This window comes from Rhineura floridana, chromosome 1 (genome assembly GCF_030035675.1).
Source record: "Rhineura floridana isolate rRhiFlo1 chromosome 1, rRhiFlo1.hap2, whole genome shotgun sequence".
In the NCBI taxonomy this organism is placed as follows: domain Eukaryota; kingdom Metazoa; phylum Chordata; class Lepidosauria; order Squamata; family Rhineuridae; genus Rhineura; species Rhineura floridana.
In genome coordinates this window covers 242,176,114-242,202,979 of record NC_084480.1, presented here as the reverse complement: position 1 = coordinate 242,202,979, position 26,866 = coordinate 242,176,114, and the positions used below count along the sequence as shown (strand labels likewise).

Genomic DNA, 26,866 nt, shown 5'->3' with positions numbered 1-26,866 from the left:
AACAGAAATTTCTTGCTCTCCTCATTTTTTTAGATTTTAATGGTGCAATGCTATGTACACTTACCAGTGGGTAAGTCCCCACTGAACTAAATGGGACTTACTAGACTAGAGAGTAGTTGTGCTTAGGAATGGGTTATCAAGAACTGTTGGTATGAAATACTGCCTTACAAATAAAAGTGAGATTATGGATTATACTTGGCATAAATGATCTTGTGTTGCTGGCTGTAGTATGAGAGCAATCAAAAGCAGGTAACACTTAGCACCCTTTACTCTTTACTCAGGTAAAGTCTGCCTGAGTAACTGTTTGCATTCTTGACTGCCTGCAAAATGGAAAGGAGATTAGATCTTGAGCATAATACTGTGATTTCTATAATTTCTATTAAAGGGATCCAGCAATTACGTGTTGGCACTAGCTGCTTGGTTCTTGCAGTGACCAAGAAGCTACACCCTCTTGAACTTTTAAATTGCTCCATTTCCAAAATAATTTCACATACCATGGCTATCTTCCTTGAATGCTTTTCACAATGTGCTGAAAATGCACCCTGTTTGAAAGTTCTCCCCTCAAGGTGAATTAGTCTTGTTTCAAAAAATATTATTTCCCCTTAATTAACACATTTTGTATAAGCATTGTCATTATTTATACAGCAGCATCAGTGTTCACATGGTGCCTTACAGGGAATGAGAGAAGCATGAGTTTTTATATGTGTACACCTTACATTTGTATAGCTTATTAAAGAACTGGTTGAAAGAACTATGCTCCTGTAACACCTCTTCAACTTGGCATTCTAATTTGTCTGATATTCAGGATATAGTAATTCCTACAGTATTAATCACAATCAGGGCATTTCTTTGATTTGTTTTTTTAAAACCATCTTTAACATATTGATATTATGTGGATTTGATTCAAATTTGGCAAGTGCTTCCTAATAATAAAAATGCAATATAGACAGAAGCATAATAAATGTCTAAGAGTACACTTAGTTATTTTGTAAAATGTTTTAGAGGATTGCTGGACATTCATCCAGGCAGACACAGATAATGCCTTCTAATTCTACTTCAGGAGTCTATTAAATGTTATCTGCAAGTCCCTGTGGAAGGGCTTGTGCAAAGATGAGGCTGGTATAATTTTTTCACTTATTTTCTTATCACTTGGTCACATATTGGGTCATGAGTTACTGAGAAGTGCTTATTTTTAAAGAACTAATATAAAAACAACAAGAACAAAAGGCTTACAATTTGCCTCTGGCCCGACATGCAAAACACCCTGCTCTGCTACAGGAACATTATTTTGCTACTTTCAAGTGGATCCCCCTAATTTATAAGGGTCCTATATAGACACAGGTAAAAATTCATATAGGAGATACAGCTTATCTTTTTCATAATTCTTGATGTAAACTGATGTGCAATGCATATTAAAAACAGAGCCTCTTAAAAACTTGGTATCCAAGATTATAGGTCATCTGTACTGCAAATAAACTGTACACCTTAGGACAGTAGAAGCCTCTCCTCTACCTGAGTCTAGGTACAAGTCCAAATCGTGATTATAGAATGCCCCATAAAACTGAGCACAAGAGAAAACTAGTCTGCAATATACAATACATAGAAATAGAACTATATAGCAGGTAAACAGAACAAGCAGAACAATCATCCAACTATCTTTTTTAAAACAACAATAACAAAGATTTCTCAGATCAAACCTCTTTTTTCCTCATGGTCTTTTCTCTTCTTTGCTTGACATTACTCCAGTGTCCATGCACAGTCAGATGTGCCATTTCTGCTTCAAAATAAAATGCATAAAAACCAATCCACGGATCTTGCAAGACTGAAACTGTGTTAATTTTCTGATCCACGTTCTTACCACAAACATTAACCGGCAGTATGTTAGCTCCAAGAGCAGACATCTGATTCTTGACATTTAAAGATACAATACTGGTGAAAAATAGTGACGCTTTATTAACTGCAAACAGCTTGTGAGGGAGTCAGTGATGTACTCTTAAAGAGTATAATCGGAACATTCAATAATTTCAGTCTTTCAACTTCGCATTTTTTTCAGTCAGAGCTTTTTTTTTTTTTTTAAGGAATAATAGAAACACCAATCTGGTCACTTCATATAATTATTTCATGAGGGTTTTTTGTATGTGACAAAAATGGATAGTAGGTTGGTTCACAGTGTACAAAACGAAATAGCATTATTAAGTGTTCAAAGGGGTTCTGGTTTTCACCACAATATAACAAAAAAAGGCAAATCCTAAGATTATAGAAGCTAATGAATGTCTGTACTGGTAATATCAGGTTCATTGAGATTGTAATGCTAAATGAAAGCTTTACTACCTCTAGCTCCCTTGTGACCCTGCTGTGCCGTTTTGTGTGTCTTGAGTGCCTTTTTAATCCCCCCAAATTATTCAGAGAGTTCTTGTTCTTTTCACATGTTAAGAAAGTGAACCAGTTCCTCATTGTATACATTCATTTGAAACACTGACTCTTAGCAACCAAAATGCAGATTTATTCATAATTTGTATTTGCATTAACTCCCACCTTCATCTTTTCATTGTAGTCTCATCTCAATGTAAACCATATGTGAAACCAGAGGCAGTATGAGTAATGCAATCAATAAAACATACGGTACCTGAAGATACTGGCAAGACCGCTCTTGTTGACAAGTCTCTGATTTCACCACTGTCTGGTCCATATTCATGGAAGCTTTTTGGTAAACCTCACGGGCTCTGCTCACTGTCAGTGTAGAGGACCAAGAACTTTTTTTCATTAACTGAGCATCCAAATTTACTGGCAGGTTTGCGCAGGTGGAACATTTGATATCGTTATTGCTTCTGGAAGGCTTCACAGCATGTTCACTGAGAGTGTTATAGGCTTCCATAAAGTATTGAGAAGCAGAACGGTCAGGGCATCTTCCCATAGTCATAACCCCACTTGGCCCATGGTAAATGCAAACGTCATTGTCTAGGTTGTCATCTGAACTCCACCATCCTGATGCATTTGACCTGGATTTTCCTTCTGACCTCCTGTCTTTGCTCTTGCTACGTTTGCCATACCTCATAGACTGTGTTTCTTCTGGGCTTGATTTGCCTCCATTGATGCTGCCCTTTGATGGGCCTTCAAGAGAATGAGATTTTGTGAAAAGCTTTTGAACGGAATGAACCAAATGACGGATCCTTCCTGGACTATCGCTACGTTGTTCTACAGCAGTCCTTTTGTACTGTAAAGTATGGTAGCCATCTCGATTTAGAGGAAGCTGCCGTTCAAATTGGTCCAAAAGATTGGCAGGGATGCGATTACTTTTATTGGCTGTTCCATGTGGCACCAAAGCACACTCATCTTTAAGTTCATTACGGGCATTATAATGTCTCCGAGGGAATGTGCTGCTAGCAAGCTGATCATTGTAGGGAACCATGCATTCTCCCTGAAAAGAGTTCCTCTGAGTGTAGTAAGAGTGATCTGCAGGGTGATGTTCCACAGGATTTAACAAATATGGCTTCCTGTCTGAGTGATGTACCATAGAGTCACATGCTGGTTCACAGGCAATTCCATGATGGTGACTGCGACTGCCAGATAATCCTTTCATCATTGATGTGAAAAAATTTCCAAAGTCATCTGAGTATGTGTACTTATGTTACTGAAAGATCACCATGTAAGACCTAGAAAAATGGAGAATAAAAAATGTGAAATGCTATGGTAATTAATATGCATTTTTGGTTATACGTATTACTACTGCAGAATGGCTTATAATTAATGAGTTAGAGCCAGACTAAGTTAGTCACACTTAGTTCCTATTGCAATCAATGAGACTTAAAAGTTGACCATCACTAACTTTTCAAATTAATTTCAGTGGAACCTAACTACAACTAACTTATTCTGATTTTACCCAATGAATGCAGCAGTGCTGTGTAACTGCTACAGTTAGTAGGTAGGGTATAAATGCTCCAAATAAATAAATCAAAAGTCATGCCACAATTAGAAACAACGTGTTAAAGATGTATATTCCCGGGATTTAGACAGTCATAAATTATATATTTTGGTATGGTGACCTTTGTAATTTGGAGCAGAGTTGGGATGGATGGGATCCACAACATATGAAGCTATCTGAAAAGGGATAGTTTGCCTCCTAAAGAAACAGTGTCCACTTTCAAGAAAGGCAGAAGCTCCTGGCAAATAGCATCTGCAGAGCCAGTTCTGGAATCTTTTGCTAGAAGACACTTGGAATGTGCATTATGCTTAGTTGCCACCTTTATTACAGTGTTTTTTCTTTCTTATAGTTTGTTTAATCACTAATGCACATTCTCCTAATAGAAATTTGGGAACTGACAACAAATGGCAGTGCCATGCAGATGTTTCCTTCTCCCTTTTTCTCTGCTAGAAGCAGGGTGGGCACCTAATTCCTGCTAAGCCCTAGGCATACTTGGGCTCAGAGTTACCACATGACCTAGTGGCCATGTAACAAACATGGGTGCTACGGGGACTGGTTAAGGGAGTCGCAATGGCTCCTCACTTCCAAGATAGCACCTGAAGCTTATGTTTCTTTGGCTCTGCTACACAGAGTTAGAGGCTGTTGTATGGTTGTGGGATATCTGGACCCCAGAATTGTCTGATGCCAGGAAGATGATCCACAGTGCAGTGTACCCCTATGTAGCAAGTTTGCAGATCACAAAGGCACTACACAGAGACATTTGAACACATTGAAGTTTCATTAAACATCCAGTTACTTTATATTAGAACCCAGTTAAGCCTCTAAATAGTATAGGTTAAAATTGGATTTAGCCAAGACTGTGCACAGAGATATTTTCCAATGAGTCATTCATTTGCTGCCAAATTTTATATTTGCTTGCTACCAAATTTTACATTTTCTCATTGTAGTAACATATGTCTAGACATGTTTGTTTGGGAATAAGGTCCACTGAAACTGGAATTTAAGTTCAAGGTAAATTATATGTAGGACTAGGACATTATTAATTTAGGAAATGAAATCTCAGTTTACAAGTCTCGAGCTAAAATATAACCAACTTAAATGATTTTTTTCATAGTCTTTAATACATGCCTTAATAGCTGTAGAATGTGTGGCTCTCTGCTTTTTACAAGATGCATTACCAATATGTTAAAAAAATTGCATTGAATAGCATTTGGAATATACAATCAAGTTGAAATCAGCAGTTTACCCAAATAAGAGGATGGCTTGAAACTCCTTAAAAAGCATTAAAAGATGCCATAGCAATAGATCAGGTTTGATTATCTGCAGGTTACATAGTATTTCTGGCAATATTGAAAAATATTTTACATCTTTACCAGTTCTTTGGGAAACATGACATATTATGCTGTGGAATAGCTAGTCTCCCAAGGGAACTGGAAGCGAGTATATTACCTGAGTCATTTAGGCCACAATCCTATACCCACTTAACTGGGAATAAGTCCTGTTGAACTCAGGGGGATTTCATGTACAAGATTGCACAGTTAAAATAGGATTTTATAGCTATGCTGTCAAAATGAGTCCAACAGGAGATATACACACAGGAGTTATGATGAACAACTCCCCTATTTAAATACAGGTTGCAAAATACTATCTTCAAGAGGAAAAGAAGGTTTTTAATGTATAGTCACAGGGTTGGATCTAGCCTTAGTTATACTTAGAGTGGACCCATTGAAATAAATGGTTCTTAAGTTAGTCATGATAACATAGTACAGGGATGGAGAAAGTTTGGCTTTTCAGATGTTGTCAGACTCCATTATGGTCAGTGGCCAGGGCTGATGGGAACTATAGTCCAACAACATCTGGAGGGCCAAAACTTTCAAATCCCTGACACTTAGGTTGTAGAAAGTAAAATTTGTAGGAGGGTTTTGGGGGGGAAAGTCTATTTTTTAGATCTGGGTCCATATGTATGAGCCACTAACAAGGCCCAGGCTTTTCTTTTATGCAAAGCACTATAGAATATGCTTTTAATTTAGAGTACAAGTAGTCCCATTGACTTATAGCTCAGCATGTTGTAGGATCACTTTAGCTAATGATAAATTAATCCTTAACAGAGACTGTCACAAAGACTGCAGACGCTGCAGGAGCTGTCTTCTAACACACAATTAATCTGAGTCACATCCAAACACTACTCCAAGGTCTGTAAGTACTGAAGCAGCACTAGGTCTCCAAGACATGCCAGCATACTTTGAGCGATGTTTAATCAATTCAGCATACAGCTACCATGACAGCAGCCTTTAAAAACCCACAGAAACTAGTCATACAAATGGTGACTTGTGATCATTGTATTCCTGCTGATTTGACATGGGCACAGATTAATCTCTTTAAGAATGTTAGGACATCTATAATCTCTATAATCAATAATTTTGGTGTTAGAATAGTTATATGTTTATGCATTTGCTGTGGTCTCAATGTAGAATAAAGAAAATGCAGATTGTCTTGTCACCAAAATAATGTAAGCTCCATCTATGTAAAGCAAATGACTCAGCTATGTTTTTGAGTAGCAGGATGCCTGACAACATATTAAGCTGTGCTTGAATATTCTATATATTCACAAATGTGGAAAGATAGTTGATTAATAATTCAAATTACTAGAAAAGCTGCCTTTCCTGGGGCCCATGAGAGAACTTTAACCCATTGAAACAAAATTTGGACATCTAGCTTTTATTTCTGCTCTCTGTACTTGGAGTAGTTCCTCCTTGCTCTCTGCACAAAGTTTAAACACACTGACTGAGAAGAAGAGACAGTCAGCTGCACTGAAAGTGCTTGTGAGGACCAGAAATGTAGGAGGTGTGTGAAAGGGAAGTGGCAATGTAGGCAGAGGAAGCTCTTTTTCAGGGCACTATGGGGGGCACTACCTCCATGACACAAAAGATGGATCCAAAGCACAGATCTTCATAATTTTTACAAGGCATGCCCCCCAGACTATGATCAAATTAAAGTTGACATTGGTTTCTATGGATTCCACTGTAAAAACTATCTATGAAGGACTTGCCAGAGCCACCATGACACAAAAACATGGATTCAAGACATGGATCTTCATGTTTTTATAAGTCCCCTGAAAACCACAATCAAATCACAGATCACATCTGTGGACACAGGAGTATTCTGTGGTATGTGTGATCCCACAGAAAACAATCAAGATCCATGATGATTCACAGCTCAGTTTCATGTTTTTGTGCTATGATGGCTGCAATTCATAGAAAACAATGTCAGCTTTAATTTCTTGGTCGTTGGGGAGATGTTTTGTTTTTAAAAATGAGGATTTGTTCTGAGGATCCATGTTTTGTGTTATGGTGGCACTGACAAATGCTGGATCTGTAATTTTTAAAGGTCAGTCTATGGAGAAGTGTGAATTGGTGGTGGCTTGCGAAAAATATCATAAAAATAATGCAAGTGCATGAGAATCTAATTTTTATCTTATTTATTTATTTATTTAGTTAGTTAGTTAGTTAGTTAGTTAGTTATATCTTACCCTTTCTCCCAGCAGGAGCCCTGCTCAGTGCCCCGCTGCAGCCATTGGTGCCGACAACACTTTTTCAGAATTTTTATTTTATTAACTTAAAACGTTTATATGCTAATTTATATTTAAACATTTCAAAGTACAGAAATAATGAAATCATACAATATAAATAATAATACACAATTCTGAATTCACAATAATATAGTAACCACAGTCGCTGGCCACATATAACCAGTACGAATGGCTAAGAAATGCCTGCATAAACATGTATGTTTTCAACCTGCAACAGAAACATAGTACCATTGGCACATGCCTTCTTTCTGAATGGAGGTTGTACCACATGGTGTAACTAATATGGAAGTCCTCCTCCATGTGGCCACAAGGATTTCTGAAGGCTGCAACACCACCAGAAGGGGTTCACCTGATGATCTCAGTCAATGGGCAGGTCTATATGGAAGAAGGCATTCTCTCAGGTAACCCGTGCCTATGATGTTTAGGGTTTGTAAACCAACAATAGAACATTTAACTTTGGCTTGGTAGTAGATTGGCAGTCAGTGCAGTTCTTTTAATAGGAGTGTTGCATGCTCATGGTAGATTGCCCCACTGAGCAACACAGCTACTGCATTCTACACCAGTGCAGCTTCAGAACCAACCTTAAGGGCAACCCCACACAGCGTACATTACAATGGCCTAGAGTGGCCATTGGCTAGATAGGCGGCCTATAAATTAAAGTATTATTATTAGTATTATTAATTTAATCTTCAGGTGACCAGTGTGTGAATCACTGTGACAAGGTCTCAGTTGGAATGGTTGTAGCTGGCGTACCAGCCAAAGCTGGTAAAAGACACTCATAGCCACTATGGCCACTTTAGTTTGCAGTGACAATGATGGACTGCCATACATACAGTAGGGCCTCGCTTTACAGCGCTTCGCTTTACAGCATTCCGCTAATACAGCGGTTGTGAATTGTAGAAAGGCCCCGCTTTACAGCGCTTGTTCCACTTTTATGGCGTTTTCTTGCCACCGGGCGCCATTTTGGTCAATGTAAGTCAATGGGATCCACTTTACAGCGGTTTTTGCTCTACAGCGGGGGTCCAGAACGTAACCCGCTGTATGAGCGGGACCCTACTGTACATGTCTACATACCTACCCCTTCAGAGGGAGTGCAACCCAGTCCAGAATAGGCAACTCATCTGGAGAGCTCTTGTTAGTGGTATTGCCCATTTGAGACTATTGTTATTAGGGAAGGGAGAAAAATTCAGTTCAGTTCACACTGAAAGCCAAGTTTATCAAACACTTTCTGAAACACAGCCATCCTAAGAAATTTGCACTTACCCAAATTTTGCGATGCACTTCTATAACCAAGCAATTTCACAAAAATGTATATACTAGGGAAAGGTATATTCATAAAAATGAATATTTTAGTGAAAATAACATACAAAATGCATTATGAGAAATTGCTTGCAAAAATGAGTACATTATTCAAAACTGCCTAATACCAAAATGTGTTTATTAGGGAAAATTCACAATAAAATGCTGGAGCATTTTCATGAACATTTTGTTTCTTAAAAAATTGCTAATTGCTGCAGAAATGTGGAAAACCAAATTTAAGAATGGAAAAATTAGACACTGAGATAACCAAAACTGACAGCTCCTTCCATCCCTAATAGTGATGGCCTATAAAAGGGCATTCTCTGCTGTTGTCTCTGTTCTTTGGAGTGCTCCTCCCCTTACTATCACACTTACTGGTTTTGATGGACAAAGCCCTATACAGCTTGGGACCCCTGAAAGACCGTCTTACCCCTTATATACCTAGTCAATCACTGCGCTCTGCACATGAGAGCCTCCTACAGATACCATCTTATCAGGGGGTCCGTTCCGCACAACATAGAAAGTGAACCTTTAGTGTAGTGGCGCCTACCCTTTGGAATTCCCTCCTCTTAAATATTAGACAGGTGCCATCTTTGGTATCTTTGGTACCTACTGAAGACCCTCCTCTTTCAACAAGCCTTTTAAGTAGAGACCTTATCCCAGTCTGCATCTGTATTGGAATTGCTTTTTAAAATGCTTTTAAAGCTTTTTTTAAAAAGATGTTTTTAAAGATGTTTTAATATAAAAGTCTGTTTTTAAAGATGTTTTAGAGTGTTTTTAGTGTTTTGTTTGCCACTCTGGGCTGCTTCTGGGAGGAAGAGCGGGATATACATTTACTACTACCACTACCACTACTACTACTACTAAAATAAGACTAAGACTAAGGACTAAGACTAAGAATAATAAAAGAGGCACCATCAGTTACCTGCTTCAGACATCTTTCAAGGACACATTTTTCCCTCCTGGCTTTCCCTAAGCTGGACCCTATCTTTTTGTATATTACAATACCTTATAGCATTTTTACTCTGGTTTAATGGTTTTCTTGTATATTTGCAATACTGTATTTTTAGTTTGTTGTACAGCACATAAAAGATTTATATATATTAAGCAGTACAGAAATGGTCTTAATTAATCAAATAAATACAATTATTTCTCAGACCCAGGAACCATTCATGCATAGGCCAGGAATCAGCTTCAGTTTGGGGGCCTCGGCACCAGTCCCAGGCTTTCACTGCCACATATGATTCAGCGACAAAGAGCTGGGTATCATCAGTTTACAGATAACACCACACTCTTAATTCCCCATTTCTCAATGGCTTCATATAGACATAATGGCATTGGTGACAAGATGGTATCCTGTGGCACCCCACAACATAGCTGCCAGGGGCTTGAGGAGCAAGCACCCAATACCACTCTCTAGAACCAGCACACACACACACACACACACACACACACACAGAGAGAGAGAGAGAGAGAGAGAGAGAGAGAGAGTCCTTCTCCTGATAAAGGTAATCCATTAGACAACCAGGGCCAATGCAGTTCTAAAATAAGGACTGAACTCAGATTGGAATGAGTCTAAATGATTATATCATGCAAGAGCACCTGCACCTGGGTTACCACAACCCTCTCAATTCCAAAAGTGTCCACACACCCCAAAATGTTGGGAATTCCTGGTATAAGGTGCTTTGAATGTGGTATCCTAGCAGTATAGGAAGAGTGAACACCCTGTTAAAGTGTACAATGTATACTGTACAAAGACAATGTACCTCTAAGTACTGTAAACTGAAGGCAAACAATGGGTAGGCTAATTACTTCATGCCATTATTAAAAATAATAAGTAGACAAATTTCAAGATTTGTAGGCCCAAGCTAGACGTAACACTAAACTGTTGTTTAGTGTTACAAGAAGTGCAATGAACCTTGGGCTCCTTCTCCTTTGCATATTTTCAGTTTTGAATAAACACAGCAGTGTAATGGAGCAGGAATGAGAGGGTGCAGCTCTAGGATTTTTTTTTCAGAGCAGAAACAATGACATCTTTATAGCATTCCTTTGGAGGAACAAACTAATGCCATTAAATACAATTATATGGTCTTAGGTCACTTTGTTAGCTCTATTTTGTGAACCCTTACCATGCCCTTAGGATCTGAAGAAAACTTTTGTTTGTCTTGTGGCACTACGTGGCTTTCTGCATAAATACTAGGGAGTTAACAGTTTTTAGCTAGAAAAAATCTTTAGGGAATGAAAATCTGAATAACCTTCCAGTTTCCTTGTAGCATGGATTTCATGCAAGATGTAAGTGAAGGTCTCAAATGCCCCCTCTATGATGAGCTTCCACCAGGCTTTGAAGACCTGGCTCTTTAGGCAGGATTTTGGGGTGGGTTAGGTTTTATTATCATTGGTTGAGTTTTTTAATGCTTTAATGTAAATTGACTTTCAAGTATCAGGGTGTTGTTTTTCAGGCAAATAGGAGCCGGAAGGCCCAAGCAGAATATGTTGCCCAGTCAGCCCAAAGAAGTGCTTCTGCCATATTAAACTTTATCCGCACCAGAGGCGGCCATTACGTACCAGTGGCAATAAAGCTGTTCAAGACTAAGTCTTTAATGCAGCTGTTATATGGAGCACAACATAGCCCTTATCCCAGTTTTACGCCTCTGGAAGTGGTACAATCCAAATTTTTGAGGGCTGTCTTCCAAGTACCCCATTGTGTCCCAAAAGTTGTCTTACGGCTAGAGGCTGGCCTGCAAAAGGTCAAAACCAGGGTTTGGCTCGCTATTTTCAAACTCTGGCTGAAACTAATCTTTTTTCCGACTGGTTTGGCCCCACTAACACTACAGGACAAGTTCCAGTCATTATGGAAACAAACCTTGCCTCAAAAGCTCCAGCTATATGGTCTTTCCCTGGGCTACCTCATTTCCTAAGGATATGACATGGCTTGGTCAACCTTTAGGCAACACATTGCTGATATCGAGCGCCAATAAGACTTGGGCTTGTCCTCTAAGTATGCCTCAATGGATACAGCACTACATTTCAACAAGCCAGCAAATTATCTTTCTACACTCTCGGTGCAAAAACATCGCAGAGCTTTCACACTGGCACATTTCAACGTCCTCCCTTCTGCTGTCCTGGAGGGCAGATATATATAAAAACCCTACTACGATCGTAAGTGCCCTTGTGACGCTGGAGAGGTGGAAACAGTGACCCACGTCCTCCTACACTGCCCTTTTTATTCTGATCTATGAAGATCTTTAATTGTATCTCTCCTATCGAATACCCCAGGACGATCAGACACATTTTATGTCCTCCTACGTCTTTCTGATCAAAATACTTTTATTACTTCCAGTGTTGCCAAATTTTGCGCTGCAGCGATCAAAATTCACCATGAACTGACTCCAGCCACCTTGTAATTTCTGGTTGTTCTGTTCTGTTTTGTTTTATATTGGATTTTATAACTATGCCTTTTATAACTATGCCTTTGATAATTCTATTTTATAGTACTATGTTTGAACAATTTTATCTGACTATCTCATGCTGGTCACTGACCGTAACAATAAAGAATTGAATTGTAAATTGTATGTTTTTATGTTGTACGTCACCCAGAGTGGCTGGATAACCAGCCAGATGGGCGACTAATAAATTAAATAAATAAATAATAAATTCATTCAGGATCACATTTTGGGAAGGAAAAAACTGGCTCCAAGGTCATCCACACTACTTTGAAGTTCCTGTGAACATGAATTTTCTGTCATTATGCAAAGAACAGATGAACGGCTAAATTTATAATCTATTCGCTTACAAAACATGAGCTAAAGATGCTCCAGCGGCCCACACAGCTCAATGAGAATGAGAAGAATAAAAAATCCAACCTGAATATTCTATGAGAAAAATTATGCTGCACTATTGCTTAATCTATTCATCCAGGTATCACTAGCCCCATTCAAACAAACAAACAAAACAAAAGGCCCACAATACGGAGATGGGCTATAGCTCTGTGATAGGGTACATGCTTTGCATGCAGAAGGTCCTGGCATCTCCGTGTAGGGCTGTGAAAGACCCCTGGCCTCAGATCCCAGAGAGCTGCTTCCAGTCAATGTAGACAGGATTAAGCTAGCTGAACCAATGGGTCTGATTATACGGCAACTTCCTGTGCTCCTATCCTGTCACCTTAACACTGCTGCAGAAAGGGGCACAACCTGGCCATTAATTGTAATGCAACACATTACATAATTGTGGATAATTTCCTTCTGTGCAGCGTATAACAACAACAACAACAAGATTTTTAGCACAGAAGCAACACGCAGTCAGGCTCAAGGTTCATGAGCTCAAGGCCATTGGTTTCTGAACTGTTTTTTTCCTGGGATAGCAATATTGGTCCAGAAGCCTTACTCTCTGCACCAACAGGGCAGCTTGCAGGCAGACAGAGCTACTGACCTGATCCTTGCTTCTCTGCAACATCACCCTGATAATAGCAGGAAGCTTGTCAGTCCAGCTGGGAGCAAATAGGGGCTTCTACTGTCCTTATACAATTGCTGCCTCAGGTTTGGTTTGGCACCATGAACATCTTGTCAGCCAGAGTGGCTACTCTATGAACTGCTGGTGCTGTGCTTTGCCCAGCCTGTTTCAGCCCTGGCCACTCGTTTGCCTGCATTGGATTATGGCACCTGCTTTTGGAACTTCGGTTGCTGCCTTTGGACCTTAATGTCTTGCCTGTTTTGGACTATGTTACCTGCCTCTGGCACCTTATCACCACCAAAACCTGACCTATGAATGCCCGCACTACTCACCTCTAGCCCTTGTACTAGCAGTCAGTACCCCTATGGACCCTGAAACCTTGGGAGAGTGACCTAACTGGACCATGACACCTATTAGCAAGGATTCAGCCCCTTGCCCACATGGAAAGCACTTCTGTGCATGCTGGGGGGGGGATATATCATTCCAGAAGCAGCACTTCTTCAGGTGCTTATCTGGAGGGCCATTGACCTCAGATACTGTATGTCTGGGGGGTTGTCACTGAAAGGAGAGCTGACAATTTTCTGCCATAAACAGAACACAACTTGTGGCATTTTGGATCCCAGCAACTGTGTGCAGAGAGACAGTCAAAATCAACAACATAGCCATTGCAGGTATTTTGCCACTGCCCTCTTTCCTCTTTCTAAATCTAAATCATTTAAAAAACTTGTAAGAGGTATGTCTAAAGCCAAAGCTCCCCCCATCTTGTTTTATTTGAAGACAACCGTTTTCTGAAACAAGCAATAAAAATTCATTTCAGTACTGTTTGTGTCCCCTCTTTATGTTGCTTTTCAGGAAAATTCTGATTAAGTACACATTGCATAAATTCATGTACATTAGAAGGAGCAAATTATGAAATATATTTATAGAAACTTGGTTCTAGAACCACTTTTTGTTAAGTAACAAAGAATGCTGCATAACAGATGACTCATATGTCACATCAAGATGATCAGTATTCAAAGCCTGGAATGCTTTCAGTGAAATAGATCAAGATTCACTTATGGAAATAATAGAAACTGTGAATAATTTTGAATAATGAATAAGAACTTTTTTTGTTATCCATTTGTGAATGAAAAAGATAAATATTCATTGAGCAAGTAATTTGGTTTAAAAATTTTTTTGTCTTTACTACTACTACTGCTGCTGCTGCTACCTAGCCAACCTAGTGATGCTCATTGCATCAGACTACCTAAACTGTTTCCATCCCAACTGGTCCTTATAAGAATAGTTTAAGAACTTTAAGAACAGGTGTTGGACCTTTCTTTTTTCCTCCTCCCTTCCCATTCCTTTTTCCTTGTGTGCCATGTATTTTAAGATTGTAAGCCTGAGGTGGTATAAATATAATTAAATAAATAAACTTTGGATTGTATCCACTGGTTGTATGAGTGGAAGATTGCCCCAAATCAGGCAGAGGGATCTCAACTGCCACTGACACAAGATACTTCCCATCCATTTTTTGACAATTTCCCTTTTCTACTGTACCCCCATAGACCACAGCCCCCACTGTTTGGGGGGAGGGAATCTTCTAGGTATAGGGGACTGCAGGGTGGAGAGGATGGAAAGACTGGTTGTGCAACCTGCCTTTTACTCACACAACCATTGGATACAATCACTGTTATGAAGCAGAGGTGGGCATTTACAATCATAAGACCCTAACAGTTTAAAGCATGTCTTCTCGCAAACTAGCCTCTCAGGATACTAAGGTTAATACGTGCGCCTTGCTCAGCAAATGAAGATTGTCTGATGGCGGGCTGCCTGGTCCAGTCGCAGCATCCTTATTACGAAACTCCTTCCTCAGACGCATGACATGCCCAGTCTTTAATAATCTTTAGGGAATTAGTAAGAATAAACTCCTTGGTGTGTTTTTTTATACACTGCCCCAAACAACTTTATTCCAGAGTGATGCATTCAGAGTGGTCACCTGGTATTTTGTAGCTGTATCAACAGCTGTATTGGAGATAACTGATTGCTGCTAGTGTTTCTTGAAATCCTGGGGACAAACCAATTTCATTTCATTTTTTAGTCCTAGTACCCTGAGCACAGGTGACCCCATGCCTATTCCATATTCATTCACATTATCCTTGTTCTCACTCCCTCTCTGCCCAACCTTGTTACTTACATGAAAATAAAAATGTGAGCATAAACGGGGGGGGGGATCCAGTTTCATTTACCATCTTGGCTATCACAACCTTCATCCTGAAGCATCACCCACTGTTTCCAGGGTAGTGATCCTTATGAAACACTTAGACAGGAAGCTGCTGCTGACTTGAGTTGCATCAACATGCTAGCTTAACGGCATTATGCCTACCTACCATGGGGAGAGTTTTCTCAATACATTAAGAAAATGCTTGTGAGCAAGGAAGAAACCAGTGATCGATATGATTTTTCTTAAATATGTTAACCAGCCTGCAAACGTACAATTGATTTGAATGCATTTTTTTTCATATGCATGGACAGCCCCTTTCATGTCAAATGTTGTCAATGCTTCTGGCTTACCAAAGAAAATGGAGCAGTTCCTGCTTCCAGAGGGATCTATATATGTATGGGACTCCCACAGTGAACACTGGAACCCAACACTGGAATGAAGAAATACAACAAGAAAAAGTTAACTAGCACTAAAAATCAGTAGTGCTTAGCATACAGTTAAGGACTTTTGAACATCTGGGACAGAAGACTGGAATAATGATTGACAGCAAGGAAGTGGGATGGAATGTTTGGCAAAGTTAGATAGGCAGTAGGAAAACCAGTTGGAGCTGGAAGAGGGTTACTATTACAGACAAGGGTTGAGATGAAAGAGATAATGAAAGCATATATATAAGAAACAGGATAGCTGTTAACAAAAGTTAGGATAGTCAGTTATGTTACGTCAGGGAATTAAACTGTTATTTTGTGTACAATGACAACCTATTCCAGGGATTAGGTTCCTTAAACAAGCCACATTGTGTACTTTTGTAGAAAAGTGAGGTATAAATCCAGTCATCATAATCTTTAACTGTCTAGGTGGATTGTAAGGTGGATATATCTCACTCCATGAGTCTTGTGCGGATGTTAGAATATAAAAGGAAAGAACTAGACCTACTGCTCTCTGTAAGCAGCAAGTATTTTAAGGGACATCTGGACTCAGCAAAGTAGCTGAGGAACTGAGTGGGGGACCCCAAGAACATTACAGCCTCATTTATATCAATGGGGCTTAAACTGTACTAAGTTTTCTCTGGACTTACATTTACTGAGTAGGATCACTCTTAATGATGTTCAGTCTGTGCAGTATGGAGCCAAGTATTACTTTAAAAAGACTGGAAAATGTGTCAAACGCTACTTCTCTGTCATTTTGCCCCCCTGCTTCATAAGATTAAAGTAAAGTTAGACCTAGATACAGATTATTCTCAAGGATGTTCTGTTGGGGATAGTCAAAATAATGATGCCCTAGAAACAAATTACAGCTATCCATTAGAAGTAATGATTTTTTAAACTCTTCACTAAGAGCTGCTTCATGTGCCGTATCAAATTTTTCAGACACATTTGAATCCGGCCCTTTCAGCTCAGGGAAGCATATACAGGCCTGTCCCATTTATAATTTACCAATGTAGATAGCATAGCTATACAACCAACTAAATGAATACTATTGAAAGCACTTCAACAAATTTTAAATAGTTTCCAGCAGAAGCTGAAGCAGATTGTTCTCATCAGCAGATAAATGTGTGAGTTTTTAAAAATCTTTTTGGATTTTAACTCACCCCATCTTGAAAGATCTAAGGCAAGTAAGAACACCCCAAGCTGCTTCATACATAGCCTTGGTAAAATATGACATAATCCAGTAACTGTTTCTTACACATATGACTAGCTTATGTTAAAATTGGCAGGTGAGGAGGGTCATGTTCCAGGCTTTTTCCCTACTCCACATTTAATAACACCATTCCAACTATCCTACTTTTACATCCCCATTTACCTTCTTGCTATTTATCGATAAAGACAGTGCCATCGGCGAAGCATGGCCCATTTCCATAAATTTGCCCCTATTCTATTTTTCCCTCATTCCAACACAGAAACCGTATCTCTCAATTACCTCCCCCCCGCCCCAGGCTTTAGCAATGAAGGAGGTAGTGTCAGGAACATATGGGGAGGAGGTTCAGTGACAGAGGTGTAGCCAGGTGTTGCACTTCACACAACACTGTCCGCAAGTGCAGGACTTCGCTTTTCCCCATATAAATAAATGACAACTATTCAATGACATTGGAGAAAGCAAAGGTATGCAATCAGGGACATACTAGGACAGGGTTAAAATCATTCCATGATCCAGATGTAATTAGTGCCTAGAGTGAGAAACTAGTTTTGCTCTCTCTCAGTTGTGTACCAGACTGCAGCCTATTTACTTTGCCCCATAAAACTCAGTGGGAGTGGGAATCATTAAAATATTAGCCATTCACATTCATGCATCTGCACAGCCATGACGCAGTATGACAGAATACCTGGTGAATGCAACAGAAGGATGTCAGTACGAAGGATGGAAAGATCTGTCAATTTCAATTCTCCTCCTTTCTCATTTTTCCAGTCTAAAATCCAGTTCTCTACATTTCTGCAGCAATTTGCTATTTGATTTTAACAATATCCTTATGAAAATTCTGAGTTTTTAGTGTGAATTTCTCCTACTAAACACACTTTTTAAGCAGTTTTGACTAATGAACACATTTTGCAAGCAATTTCTCATAACATTTTGTATGTTATTTTCATGAATATTTTCATTTCTATGCACACTCTCCCCTAATATATGCATTTCTGTAAACATCTGTTGGTTGGAAAACTGCACTGCAAAATTCAGATATGTGTGAATTTTGAATGATGGCTGTGTTATGGTTCTCATATTGTTTTGGAAAGGGCAAAGTTAATAAATTTGGCTTTATATGTGAACCGAATGGAATTTCCCCCCCTCCAGAGTCAGGATAGAGCATAAATAAAGGAAAGGCACTGAAGATGGGCAATGCCCCAAATTTGTAGACAACTACCTACAACCCACAACAATCTTTGGTCAGATCTTTTAGGACGAGTCTAACCTTTCCCAACTAGTGGGTCACCAGATGTTGTTGGACCACAATTCCCATCTTTCCCGACCATTGGCAATGCTGGCTGAGGCTGATGGGAGTTGTGGTCCAGCAACACCTGGTGGCCCACTAGTTGGGAAAGGCTGGTCTAACCTAATACAGTAGCTTGGTCATTTAAGTGTAGCTTATCCCCAAGGAAGTTAAGCTGTGATACTGAAATAATATTTTTAAAAATCTGTACTACTTGTATTTCGTTTATTTTTATTGCTCTTTTTGATTGACTTTGTAAGTCAGAACACACACACACACAGACACACACACAAAAAAAACCTCAGGAAAGGTTATAGCCTAGACCAGTCCCCTACTTATAGCCGAGGTGGTGGTCAAAGGGAAGTACATGATATACTGTCAGTCATATGAGAAGAATGTTCCCTCCCAGCCCTTTCATGCAAAAGGCACAATGAGGGACCCATGGTAAGTGGAAACCCAAGGCTTCTCTGATTCTTTGTACCATCAAAAGTATGAACATCACACGTATCAGAATTGTATGTGATATTAACATTGACATCTTCACGAAGCGTTTAGACCAGTGGCATATAAGAAATGCCTCTTCTGTGGTGGTGCTCTGTTTCTTTATTTTAATGTAAGTGTATTTAAAATATTTGTAAGGAGCCTCTCCTTACACAAAGACTTCCATAAAATATTAAAATATAAAAACTATAACACAAACATCTTACAAATAAAAATATTTTCCAATCCATTTTTTAAATTAAATTTATACCCCATCCTTCCTCCCAAAGCAGCTCATATAAAACTCATAGAAAAAGATACAAGTTAAAAACTAACCATAATAATAAAATGCATTATTAAGCCAGCATAATACCATTTAAAACCAGCTTAGCCTTAACAACTTGACAGTCAATTAAAGCCCTATATCAGAAATAAACCCAAGTAGCTCATAAGATTAAAATTCAATAAAATAATGCTGAAAAGATACACAGTTTCAAGCCTACATACAGCAAAATAACATAATATTACCTTCCATTCTAGAATATCCAACCTAGAAATACTCATATGGTGCCTACTTTGTTAACTTTCAGGCACCATATTAAAACAGTTTAATTCTTCTCAGCTTTTAATGGCAGATGTATTCTTATTTATTATCTGTTTGCTTTACAGCTGTTTTATTCCTGTTTTATCATGCTTTATTTCTTATTCCTGCTTTATTAGGGATTTTGGGTTCACTGTTAATTTATTGTTTAGCTGATCACTTTCTTCTGGTAGAAGCCCTTTGCACCTCATGGGGTGCGCCCTCTTGGGAAATCTTATGCTGAAAAGTAGGATATAAACCTATTAAACAAATAAATAATATATTGCAGTTAATACTTGTTGATTATAAATCACACCTAAATACTGAAGTTTACAAACTGATCTAGCAGTTATCTGAAGAAGTAAAGAGGATGCATTCAACTTAATATAAAAAGGCAATGTGCTAAGTTAATTTTTTTTAAAAACACCCTTCAATTAGCAACTTGAAGTACAAAATACTGGAGAAAGTAGGAAAGGAGATAAAGCCATTCATTATGTTTCAACAAGCTTGACCTTAAATAAATTTTCCCATAGGTTTTCGTTTCAGTAATATTTACTGGAGGGTTTCTTCTAGCTGCTAAATGATCCTCTCTGTCTTTGATAAGGATTTGAATGTTACTCTGATAGTAGAATATTTCTGTTTTAGCAAAAGTCATCTAAGCCTGGCAAATACATTTACTTCCACTGTAATAAAATGAAACAATTTTTATTGCCCAAGAGACTAGGAGTAGGGAATAACAGCAGATGATAACAGGAGACTGTTGAATATTACATTTAATTCAAAACAGTTTATCAAAACTGTTGGATGGATTTCAGGCAATACACTCTCAAAAATATCATATTTGCATAACTTTTGGAATTCAAGAATTAGAACAATAGTAATCAAGCAGAAGTCACTCAGCTCCACCTTTACATTTTTAAGCAGGTGCCTAAATCATTGCTGTTTGCAGATCCTGAAATGTTGTATTGTTGTGTGAATCTGTGTTATCATATTCAATCATTCATTCCTCTTTTTAAAATTTTGTACTAAGGTGCAGAGAAATAACAGATATATCGGCAGTAGTATAATTCAAAATATATGGGTCCTTTTCACACTTTGGTCTTTTTGAACACAGGAAGATGTTTCATACTGAGTCAGACATCTTGTTTAGTGATACTGACTGGCACTGGTTCCCATGCTTTCAAACGGGTCTCCCAGCCCTAACTGGAGATGGCAGGGGTTACCTGAGGCCTTGTGTATGCTAAGCATGTGCTGTATGTACTTTAGCTCTGTTGTAAAATTGCTTTTTTGCAATCAGCTCTCAGCTGAAAATGGAATTAGAACTTTCATTTCATGCAGATTTAATATAGCACTATGTTTCTCCATGGGCAAGAACCTAAATAGATTTCCTTAGAAGTAAGTCCCATTTGGTTCAATTAAACTTACTCTTTAGAAACAATGTTTAGGATTACAGCCTTCATTCAACAAATTCTCTTGTTTGTTTTATTTTAAAGCAGCTTTTGCTTATCTTGGCTGTCAGCCCTTTCGTTAGCTATTTCTTAGACTAGTTCCCTCCTGGCATGGTTCAGGAAATTACTAATTTCCTTCTAATAACCCCACAGAGAGTGGGGTTGAAGCCCTACAGAAATATTGAGCTCCATATCCATTTGCACTCAATACAATTTAGCAATATCATTTATTTAATATATAAATCATCCCAGGGAGATTCACAATTATAATAAAATATATTTCCATAAAAACATACTAAAAAGCACTTTAAAAATTCACAACTTCAGAACCAATTTGGGCAGCAGAATGGATGACCCCGTTACAATATTGAAAATATAGCTTCCTTTTCCACCAGATTTGAAAAAGTCATTTCATTTGAAATGCTTGAGATTATCAAAATGGCTTAATCTTCTAGCACCTAAAACAGAGATTGGACCCTCAGGCCTAGGGGACAAATGTGGCCCTCCAGGCGTCTCTATCCCGCCCTTGAAACTCTCCCCAGGCCCCACTCCCCCCCCGAGTGTTTTTGCCTGGCTAGAATGCATCCTCCAACTCAGACAAGCCTATTGAGACACATAGATGTTGACATGCTTTCATCTCTTTTTAGTTTACTGCTGTTTTAATTGTTTCTAAATGTTTTTAGTTACTTGTTTTTAACTGTTTTTATGGATAATGTTTCTTGTAAACTGCTTGGAGGTGTTTTTTTTTAACAATCAAGTGGTATACAATTTTTGTTAAATAAATAAAATAATGCTTCTTGCTTGCCTGGATGGAGGATAGAGAAGAATGTGTAAGGGTGTGAATCAACATGCTTACTGCAGAAAGATAAAATTCAAATTTGTTTCTCCACCAACTTTTGCCTCTAGCCCCACCCACCAGTGACATGTGATCCCTGGAAGGTTCCCTAGAAGGGAAGGTAGCTATTGGGCTGAAAAGTTTCCCCACCCCAGCCTAAAATATAACTATATAGTCACCAGACAAACTTGCCTGGGGGAGGGATTCTCTAACAGGCGAAACATCAATGAAAAGCCATCTCTCTTTTTTTCTTGATTACACCCCCTTTTTGGGTTAACCTTATGAATCTGCTGAAGGAACAATGCATGGGAATGTATTTTTGAAGATAATTTGTAATCTGTGTCCTTTTCAAAGAATCCCCCATCAGATGTTAATAAAGTCTAGCTTAATATCACATTCCTACTTACTCTTCAAACAATAAACTGGTTTCCCAGTTGCTATCTGACAGTGCATCTTCCTTCTTACCTAGGGTTGCCATATTCCAGTTCCACAAATCCGGGCAGGCTAATTTGCATATTATGCAAATTACTTGCATATTAATATTTGGATTGTCCAGTTGTTTTGTTTTTGTGCCTAGGAATTACCACCAAAAACTGGGGAAAGATGGGAGAAATCTTTTTTTAAAAAGCAACATTTTCAGCCTTAAATGCCTAGACTCAAGTTTCCAACACTATGGAATATTTATTGATTGATTAAGAGGATTTATATCCTGCCCTTCTGCTGTTAAAAACAGAGCTCAGCACAGCTTACAAATATAATAAAAACAATAAAAAGACACAATCAATATTTTTCAGTCAGTCAAGTTTATTTGCCAGGCCATAGGCCAACACAATTAAGAACATAAAACAAACATATTAAAATTTTACAATTAAAACAGCATTAAAATAGAATCACTTTAAAACCGTTAAAACATAGAATAGAAGTATGTGTATACATTTATAACCAAAAGATCTCTAAGATCCAAGAACATTGTAATGTTTAGCCCTCAACTTTTGGGCAACAAAAGCGAAATGTGCCACCTTATTTGTGACTTGAGGGTCTTTATCTGCAAGAAGAAAGGAGATAATTTGATCTATATCTTTGGAACCTAAGGTACTGATCAGGGGATCCAAATAGATGGATCTTGGTTGGATATAGAGTGGGCAATCTAAGAGATAATGTGGGAGATCTTCCACCTTTCCTAGCAAGCAGATGCACTGTCTTTGTTCTCGCGGAAGTTGAAGGTAACGGCCAGAGATGAGGGCAGTGGGCATAGTCTGGAATCTGAGGGCTGTAAAAGCATGTCTTAAATGTACAGAATGGAGATATGACAAGTAATCAGCCCTTGAGTGGTCAAGTTTATAGAGACTATACCACCTTGAAAATTTGGAATTAAGGATGGCTAGCCTATCAATCCATATAGAGTGTTGAGCGATCTGTGCACTTATTTTACTCTTATTCAATAAAAGAGGGGACTTAGATTTAAAATGGTATTGTTGTAGAATGTTCAGGGATCTCTGCTTCCAGGATTTGTCCTTCGTGGCCTGATCAAAACAGGCCTTCGCCAAGATCTTAGAAGGAGCATTAGTTAGTGAAGACCAGTAAGTTAATAAGGTCTTGTGTATAAGAGCCGTGATTGATAACAGGCCGCATTCAGATCGTAGCAGAGCAGTAGGTATACCGGGAGGTAAACAAAGAAGCTGTTTGAGAAAGTTATTCTGGACGGCCTCCAGAGTGGGGAAGGAAAGAGCATCCCATCCCCAGACAGCCGCCCCGTATAGGATCTGTGAGATAACCTTATATTGATAGATTTTCAGAGCTGGAGCCACCTGATGGCCCCCAACAGACCTGAAAAATTTAAGTATCGCTCCGGTGGCCCTAGATGCTGAACATTTAACTGCGGCAAGTTGTCTTTTCCACGATAGATTATCTTGAAAATGGATCCCAAGATAGTTAAAAGCACAACATTGTTCTATGGCGTGGTTTCCCATGGATCATTTATGCTGTCTAGATCTATTTCCAAAAACCATAACTTTGGTTTTCTGATAATTAATTTTGAGATGTTCCTTTTTACAGTAAGTGTCCAGGTTCGCCATTAATCTCCTTAAGCCAATTGGAGTGAGGGATAGCAAGATCATATCATCTGCGTAAATTAACATTGTGATCTTCCTATTACCTAATGAAGGGGCAAAGAAAGATGGATCCTGCAGCTCAGAAACAATATCATTTAAATAAAGGTTAAACAAAGCAGGGGCTAAAAGACAGCCCTGCTTTACACCTTTGTTCACCGATATTGGATCAGATAAATTGTTTCCCAGTCTAATTCTCATAGTGTTGTTCGAGTGTAATTCCCTAATCAGGTGTAACAAGTGTTTATCAATATTAGTATTCTCCAGCTTGGACCATAGACGCTCTCTATCTATTGAATCGAAAGCTGCCGCGAGATCTACAAAGGCGACATATAGGTGTTTTGTGGGTCCATGTATCGATTGATTGGCTAAGAAGTAGAGAGTAAAGCAATGGTCTATGGTACTCTGGCCTTTTCTGAACCCTGCTTGTTCTGGATAGATAATTCTGTTATCAACTTCCCATTCCTCTAATTTTAGGAGGAGAAATTTGCTATATAGCTTCGCTCCTACATCCAACAGACTGATAGGGCGATAATTGCGTGGCTCACATCTCTGTCCCTTCTTGAAAATAGGAATGACTACACTTTGCTTCCAGCCCTCCGGTATTATACCAGTATTGTTTATCCTAGTGAATAATTTGGCTAATATCGGAGCCCACCAATCAGAGAATTTGATAAAAAGATCAGGGGGAATCATGTCTTCCCCCGGAGCCTTGCCTTTTCTCAGAGAAGAAATAAGCACTTGAATTTGTGTTAGTGAAACCGATGGCCAGTTAGGTAAGTTTATCTCTGTGAGTATTGGTAAAGTGGCAATACTATCTATGGGAATAAAATATAGATTATTAAAATGCTCTTGCCAAGCCTGGGTTGAGATTTGGTTAGTTATGGAGTGACTACCAGCTCCATACCAGCCCGAGACCATATCCCAAAATAGGCGATCATTACCATCTTGCTGAGCTTGAATAAGCTGTTGCCATAGAGTAATCGCGAACTGGGCCTTTTTTCCCCTTAACAATGTCTTGTAAGAGGAGCGAAGCAAAACAAGGTGTTCACGGGTAGCAGTAGAAGGATCCCTTATAAATCTACGAGCGTAGTATACTAGATGCCGTTTGGCCATTTTACATTCCTGATCAAACCACCTCTTACCCAATGGACGTAAAGCCTTAGAAGGGCCATTAATTATTAACAATGGTTTGAGACAAGATATAATTGGCTAAGATCAAGTGTAGTGCACAATCAATATAAAAGCATAATAAAAACAAAAATTAGCAACCAACATAAAGTAAGTCAGGGCAGCAGTACAGTTAAACCTTACATATCAGAGATGTGGTGGGTGGAGAAAAACAAGAAGCCAAAATGTTAGGAAAAAGGAGTCTTTCACACCACATGCTCAGTTCTAAATACTGTAGCAGCAAGTTTTACAAGCTCCTCCAGTATTTCACTGGTGCAGGCACTCAGACATTCAAAGTATCTGTATGTTTCTTAAGTTTTATAAAAGCAGAGCTTTGCTTAACTCAAAATTTCTTCTCCCTTTGATCAACCACATCTACACAGGTTCCACCTCCATACTCAAAATGAAACTGGGCCTGCAAGTGTGCAACAACTCCACACATACCTTGCTAATTAGATTACCAATGCCAGGATGTCTGTCTTATCGACTACTCTCCTGCTCCCTCCCCCCCCTGGGCATCATGAAAGACCCAGTCCTGGGCTCAGAAAGAAAATAAATATCTGGTCCTCTTCAAAGTACTGCTAAGCCTCTTGTTTTAATTAAAATAATTATTATAAATTCTTGCTCTTTTCACTAATGGGAGTTAATTATCTTGCATATGCTGCTGTTGCTTCTATGGCTGTAATGAGTGAGGTTAAAGATAAGTGAAATGCAAATAGGAAAAAAACAACACAAAAGGCAATAACACTTTCCTAAATGTAATACCATACCAACCACAACAAGATTCCTATGAGTAAGGCAGAAAACTCAGCATCCCACAACCAGTCAGGATTCATAACCAAAAACCCAAACTAAAAAAATCCTAGCAGCCAGTCAGCCAAAGTCACAGAAATCCCCATGCAGCACAGCCTGAGCTGGGGTCTGCAGTTAATGCAGAATGCTGCAGCACAATTGCTGACATGAGTGAGATCCTATCAGCACATAATACCTCTCTATTAGTTGCTGATTTGCTACCAGGCCAAGTTCAAGCTGCGCTTTCCATGTTATGGGTGCCACATAGTACTTGTTCTGCTCTTGTAAAAAATCAGTCCTGTAAAGTGGCAGCACCTAGGCTTTGGAACTCCTTGCCTATTGACATTAGGCAGACGCCTCTTTTCAGCACCTGCTAAAATCAGTTTTCTTGAGGCAAGCCTCTCCAGGCATGTGGAAGCTATTGTATTTTTAAATCTGTTTTTAACTCATTGTTGGTTTTATTATTTTGAATGTTTTTAAGTATCTGTCCTTAACGCTTTTGCCAATAATTTTATTGTTTTAATTCTTTCTGTAAAACGCTTCGAGATTTTTTACAATAAAGCGGTATATAAATGTTGTAAATAAAAATACATAAATAAATGTTGGAGTCGCTGTGGCCCTTGAGTCTCTTCCCACTTTTAGGAACCAAGGAATCTGCCTTATACTGATTCAGGCCATTTCGTACCATGATTTCTTAAATGCAATACCATACCAACCACAACAAGATTCCTATGAGTAAGGCAGAAAACTAAGCATCTCACAACCAGTCAGGATTCCTAACCAAAAACCAAAAATATGATAAATGAAGAAATATTTATATAAGCATGACTATCAAATATATTTATTATTTACACAAACTGTAAAGATATTTATAGTGCAATCCTAGGTTTATCTATTCAGAAGCAAGTCCCAGTGTATTCAGTGGGGCTTACTCAAACAGGGATGGAAATGCAACCTCAAGTGATAAGCAACTTCATTCACACAACCCAAAATTCTGAATCATGCCACTTTACGCTGTTTTGCAACTGTTTGCATTTGTTTTTATGGTTATTGGATTTTAAATGGCTTTAT

At 38.7% G+C, this 26,866-nt stretch overlaps 1 protein-coding gene across 9 annotated transcripts in view; it reads right to left on the bottom strand.

The window, feature by feature from the left end:
* DLGAP1 (DLG associated protein 1) overlaps window positions 1-26,866 on the bottom strand; it is a 554,365-nt gene that overhangs the window by 188,568 nt on the left and 338,931 nt on the right. For 6 of the 9 annotated variants that reach the window (XM_061596062.1, XM_061596071.1, XM_061596069.1 and 3 more), the window contains 2 exons: window positions 15,813-15,892; window positions 2,627-3,653 (listed from right to left, as the gene is read on the bottom strand). In XM_061596062.1, the coding sequence (XP_061452046.1) occupies window positions 2,627-3,583 (957 nt within the window). In that variant the 5' untranslated portion in view covers window positions 3,584-3,653; window positions 15,813-15,892. Of the gene's footprint in view, window positions 1-2,626; window positions 3,654-15,812; window positions 15,893-22,190; window positions 22,256-26,866 lie in introns of those variants that run through there. The other 3 variants (XM_061596065.1, XM_061596067.1, XM_061596068.1) reach the window with 2 other exon arrangements.